This window comes from Xiphophorus couchianus, chromosome 15, assembly GCF_001444195.1.
Source record: "Xiphophorus couchianus chromosome 15, X_couchianus-1.0, whole genome shotgun sequence".
In the NCBI taxonomy this organism is placed as follows: domain Eukaryota; kingdom Metazoa; phylum Chordata; class Actinopteri; order Cyprinodontiformes; family Poeciliidae; genus Xiphophorus; species Xiphophorus couchianus.
The window spans coordinates 4,172,931-4,179,354 of record NC_040242.1 but is presented as its reverse complement, the minus strand read 5'-3'; the positions used below and the strand labels follow the sequence as shown (position 1 = coordinate 4,179,354).

The following is a 6,424-nucleotide window of genomic DNA, read 5'->3' as shown; positions in this document are numbered from 1 at the left end:
ATGTTTGGGAGGATTCTCAGGCTGCCTGATGACCTTGTTTTTCAGAACGTTCTTCATGATGATGCTATTTGTGATTTCCACACTTACGTCAAATCACTGGTTGAAGATTTGCGTTCTGCCTTGCTAATGGCTGAGAAGAGCACCAGTGCAGAGCAGAAGCATCAATGTGACCAGTACAACAAGAGAGCCAAGGGTCACCCTCTGTCAGATGGAGATCAGGTCCTGGTGGCGAACAGGGAGCCAGAGGAAAGCTGAAGCTTTCTGATAAATGGGAGCCTGTGATGAACACGGTGGTTGCATCCAAACCGGCTCTCCATATTTATTGCATTAGAGATCGTCATGGCAATGAGCGTGTCGGTCATCACAACGTCCTTCTTGATGTGAACTCTTTACCTGTGGGGATGACCTTGGATGGAAATGTGATGGATGGATACTGACAGTGTGGTTAGAGTCTCCATGGTTCCTTATTCACATGGAACAGGAAGTTCTAGCGAGGCTCCTAGTGCTGCTCCTGCTGAGCCTTCCCTACCTGACTCCCTGTCCTGCAGTGATGGGGATGACCGTTCTGCTACCTGGGTTCAGGACGTGTCCTCGGCTCCATCAGTTGGACATAGTGACCTGCCTCATGACTCTGAGAACTCCTCTATGGAAACTGCAGTGCTGGCGACTGCTGGTTCCTTACCTCATCTTCCTGATGCTGCTGGCTCTGTTCATCCTCCAGACAGTGAGGGAGGGGATGCTGTTCGCCGCCTAACTTCACGCTTTGGGAGGATTATTAAACCAGTTTGTCTCCCGATAGAGTCCATGGCCGTCATGTGGCGCTTTATGATAAGGATAATTATTGATGTGTGAGTTTCCAAATTTTTGTTGAATGATTTCTGCCATTGACTAGGATTGTCCTTTTCTTGGTTTGCATGACCTTCAGTACCATCTACATGTTTACTCTGTAACGGGTGTAAAAGGCAGATCTTGTTGTCTATGGGACACTGTGAGATTTCACTGCAGCGATCTCTAGTCTCCTGACTCTATTGTAGGGTAGCTGTTTTGCTGATGTTACATAGTTGCAAAAAAAAATCTATTTTGTACTGGTGTCTTTTACACCGTTTTTCATTTTGTGCAATTCTAGGGGGGTGAATGTAACCTGGTTGTATTTCTCTTTTGTTATAATTACACAAAATGCCCTTTTTTGGTTATTTGTATTGTTTCTTTCCTGACTAAAACGCCTGTAAAAAAACTCTGTCATTGTTTTAACCGTGTTACTTTAAGAGCGGAAGCCCCTCCTTTTTATTTCTTCTTCTGTGGTATTGTCTTTAAATTGTTTGCGCCCCTTTTGTCATGTTGTCCTGGTGGAGAGGTGTGTGCTGTTTATGTTTCATTTAAATACATCCAGTTTATTTATAGATTTATTAAGTTAATTTCTGTTATGTACTTTTGTTTTGTGTAGGACTTGGAGCGAGCGCCTGCAACACGACAGTTTTCTGCTTGTTCTCATCAGAATAAATCGAGAAATCGTCCTTTTAAAGAGAGACTGTGGCACGGCCTGATCACTTAATAAAACCAGCACAACGCAGAAAGGATCCGGTTACACACACACACACCCCTACACACACACACACACACACATACACACACCTAAGGAGAATTTAGAGAGACCAATTAACCTGACAGTCATGTTTCTGGACTGTGGGAGGAAGCCAGAGAACCGGAGAGAACCCACCATGCACAGGGAGAACATGCAGAAAGACTGTGAATCGAACCCAGAACCTTCTTGCTGCAAGGCAACAGCTCTACAAAATATAAAGTTATGTGGAAATTTTAAGGTTGAACATGACAATAATTCATAGAAGTAACAAAAAATAACAAAATCAGACAAAATAAATGTTTCCAAATGAATAAAACCGATGAAACTTTAACAGAAACTGCAGCTGTGTTTCTGTCTGCTCAGTTTCTGGTTCATGTTTGTTTTTCAACCAGAAAATCCAAAATTTGACTCCAGTAAAAGTAGAAATTGTTCTTAACATGAAGCTCAGTTCTTCTGTGTGGTTTAGTTTGAAACAGAAACAGGCCCACAGCATCACAGGTCCTCCACCGAACCCAGCAGCAGTTCAGCTGTTCATCGTTTCAGCAGCTTCAGTCTCAGCCGACCAGCCTGTCCACATTCAGGAACCTGAGAATAAAACTGGAGGAAGATGAAATGATCCAGCTGTCAGTCATCATCAGATGTTCTGTTTCTTTGTTCTGATTGAAATCTTGTTGACGTTCCTGCTGAATACCCAGCATGCCTTCTCAGGTGTGGCCTCACCTGGACCAGAACAGGTCCGACCACGAACACCTGATGAACAGGAAGTTCTGACTGTTGACTGGAACATGGAAGAGAAAGTAAATCCTCCGGGTCCAGGAGGAGGAACTGGGCCGGGACTTCAGACGGAGTCAGAATATAAAGGCAGAAGTTCAGCTGAGAAGCAGAAGGAGTTTGATTCACATCGACCTCAGAGGTGAGGAAACGTTTTCTATCTATCTATCTATCTATCTATCTATCTATCTATCTATCTATCTATCTATCTATCTATCTATCTATCTATCTATCTATCTATCTATCTATCTATCTATCTATCTATCTATCTATCTATCTATCTATCTATCTATCTATCTATCTATCTATCTATCTATCTATCTATCTATCTATCTATCTATTAATTCATGTCTGTTTCATGGATGATGTGATTCACCATCACTTCTCATGTTACTCAGTTTTATTTATATTAAATTCAAACGACTTTCATATTTTCAAACAGTTTCATTAATGTTGTTTATGAAAAACTTTTAGCTGTAAAAAAAATGATTATTTTTTGTTGGTAGAAGCATTAATGACCTTTAACCTTTTTTTTTAAACATTATTGATCTTTTCAAATTACATTTCAGTTAATTTGCTTTTTATTTCTGCTTGAGTCATATTAATATAATTTATCATTACTGTAACTTCACTGAATGGAGAACAAACATGTTTTAATTAAAACAGAATAGAATCTAAAATATGTAAAATATTTGTATTTTTTATTATTTTATTCTTAAAATATTAGAATTTTAACAGCTTTATATTTTCTGTCTGACATCATTTTTAAATATTAATCAAATGTTCTGATCAGTTATTCATGACGATTTTTAACAATAAATTTTTAACTTTAACTTGAATAAAAATAAAGTTACTCTTCCCTCCGCTAAATTTAACCCAACATGTTGGATGTTTGATATAAACTGTTGTGTTTTCCAGCAGCTCTTCATCTTCATCATCACTTCCTCCCAGTCTGACCCAGTAGAACCAGGCTGAGCTGATCCACATCAAACCAGTTTGTTCCTGAGGAAACAGAGATTGTTGTGATTTCAGAGACAGAGACCCAGAGGTCAGAGCTTCCTCCATCCTGAAGGTCAAAGGTCAGAAGCTGAGCTGGAGGATCAGACTGTAAATATTCAATATTGATCAGATTTTAAATCAAACTGCAGGTCGATTTAATCTGATATCAGTTTAGCAGGAAGTTGGTTTAATATCTGAGTGTTTCTGTGTCTTTAAGGAACAACAGAGAGGAGAGAAGGTCGTCACCATGGCAAGTTTACCACATGAAAACCAAACATCATCTCAGACTCCCTCACCTGCATCACAGGAGGAAAACTCTGAAGATGAGAAATTATCAGTGGCTCTGCTGAACATTAATGGTCTGAGAAACAAAACTCATGAAATTCGACACATTATTGCTCGTGATAAGCTCCATGTTGTGGCTCTGTGTGAAATTAGACTGAACAGCACCGTTAAAGAGAGTGACGTTTATATACCAGGATTCAGGATGTGGAGGAGAGACAAGAAGGACAAGAGAAACAATACAGGAGGTGGAGTCGCTCTCTATGTTCAGGATCATATTAAAACCAGATTAAGACCCGACCTGATGAAGGCTGAAGCTGATGAGGAGAATCCTAAAGCTGAGATCATTTGGGTTGAGATGGAGCTTCCTGACAGTCGACCAGTTTTACTGGGATGTTGTTACATACCTAAAAAAAATCAAACAACATATTTAAAACACATCAGGGAGACGATGACTCTGATGTCAAAGGAGAAGGAAGATAAAGATATTTTTCTGATGGGCGACTTTAACATTGACTGGTTGTCAAACTCTGAGAAGAAAAAAGCTGATGTTTTTATATCTAGTCAGAGTTGGACTCAGATCGTTAAAGCTGCTACCAGGCTGACTCTAGATTCAGCAACATGCATTGATCACATTTATACTAATATTTCAGGAACGGATTCTTTAGAAGTAGAAAACATTCCTACAGGCTGCAGTGACCATAACCTCATTACCGTAAAGGTCAAAAGAAAGACTATTCAGAGTAAAGGAAAGTTTAGACAAATCCAGTCTGAAAAAGAGAAATTTCATACAGATATGAAGAAAAATTTGGAGGAAGTCTATAAAAAGCCTCTGCAAGAGTTTACTAAGAGTTTTCTCCAAGTAGCAGATGAACATGCCCCATTAAAGAGCCAAAATATTTATTGTTTATTGAAGTTGAATAAATCGTTGGAAGATTTTGTATCTGGCAGAGATAAAGAAAAATATAAAATGATAAAAGACATCTATAACTCTATGAAGAAAAAAAAGAAACTTCAGGAAAAGATTGATAACTACATCAATGGAAAACCTCAGAATCCAGCAGGAGATAAAAATGATGCTACAGAGTCAGAAGAAACTTTCCCTTTTCATCTCCCTGAGATTGAAGCCTCACAGGAAGATCCACAGGAAGATCCACAGCAAATCGATCAAACCAGCACTGAAACCACAGATTCAGGATCTGTTATAGATCCTGTAGATGGACAGAGGAATAGAACGAGAAGTGAAGTATTTCAAGAGACTAGATTTACAGAAGTGAAGACATGTTTGGAGTATGTCTGTGATCATGTGGTTAAGGTCATAGATGAAACTGAAGCTGAACTGTGGGAACTTGCAGCTGGTTCTATCTCTGCTACGATCCGAGAGATCCTGAATGGATACATTAAGATTGGAGAGATTCCTGATAAGCTTAAAAAAATCAAATCATTCCCATTTTCAACAGACAACTATTATAATATCAGACAGAAAAGTGGTGCTGTCAGATTACACATCATATTAAGTTACATATTTGATGTCATTCTTTATGAGCAGGCAAAACCGTACTTTATTGAAAACATATCTATAGCAACACTTCAAGGAAAACTGGAGCAACTAAAAACTGATTGGCTCTCACTGGGTGAAGCAAACACAGCAGTTGAAGCTGTGTTCCTGGATTTCACTTCTTCCTTTGACGAAATCAGTCATGATCTGCTGATTACAAAACTTCAGAAACCTTATTTCTCAGATTCAAATCTTAAACTGATAGAAAGTTTTCTTTCCATCCAAAAAGGTTCCTCTGGTTTGCCTAGAATAAGCTGCCTCTCTCAGCTCCTCCACATCATCATTATTAATGATCTAAAGAAAAACTTAGAACCATCTGCTGTTATCTGTAACAATTACATGATGATCTTTGGAAATAAGTCAGAAGTAGATGAAAAAATGGAGACTGTGAGAACACGGGCCAAACAGTTCAAAATTGTATTTAAAGAGACACGAAAACAGTTCAAACTCTCTGAGTTGTCAGCCATGTCTAAGACCCTTGAGTCTATGATTCATTGCCATGGAGACAAATCAAACTGGATCAGAGCTCCTGGGAACATAGTGAAGCAAAATGGCGACTGGGAAAATGACAATGTCTCAAGAGAACTAGAGCTACACTTTGGTAAAGATTCACTGCAGAGATTTCAAACAGAAAATCAGGAACGTCCTGCAGGCTCTGCTGGTGGCTCTGGAGGTTCAAGGAGGAGAGAAATATAAAGACGATTCAGATCCTGGAGGTTTTATCAATACAGGCAACTATAAAAACATGAAGGTGATCAAAGTTCAGCTGATAAATGCTTAAAAAAAGCTAAAGTCAAATGAATCCGCAGCTCCAGATAAAACTCCCAGAAATATTTAGAAAATTAAAACAGGATTTCTTTTCCTGCTGACAGTAGAAACTGAATCACAAACGAGTCAAATGACAGAAAAACTAAACTTTGTACGATTTATTGTTTGCTTCTTATTTTAAAGATTCTTCTTATTTCTGCTTATTTTTATCTTTCTTTTATTTAGCACAAAGAATAGAAAACATTTTATGAGGAAAAAACACTGTGTTAGATTATAAATCACAAATATTAATGAATATCAATGAAAATGTGAGTAAAATATTGTTAAATGTCTGATTTTAACCAAGTGCAGATTGATTATATTCACAGTAGATAAATATAGTTCATATTTTTGAATGAACTGATTCTACATAAAATTATTTTTTTATTATTATTAATCTATAATCATGTGTAAGAGGAAATTAT

At 38.0% G+C, this 6,424-nt stretch overlaps 1 protein-coding gene across 1 annotated transcript; it reads left to right on the top strand.

The window, feature by feature from the left end:
* Positions 1-3,362: 3,362 nt before the first annotated feature.
* On the top strand, positions 3,363-6,096 carry LOC114158158 (uncharacterized). The gene is made up of 3 exons (XM_028039463.1): positions 3,363-3,432; positions 3,577-4,780; positions 4,829-6,096. The coding sequence occupies exons 2-3, from the start codon at positions 3,600-3,602 to the stop codon at positions 5,886-5,888; spliced, it is 2,241 nt and encodes a 746-aa protein (XP_027895264.1). The 5' UTR covers positions 3,363-3,432; positions 3,577-3,599; the 3' UTR covers positions 5,889-6,096.
* The last annotated feature ends 328 nt before the right edge of the window (positions 6,097-6,424 follow it).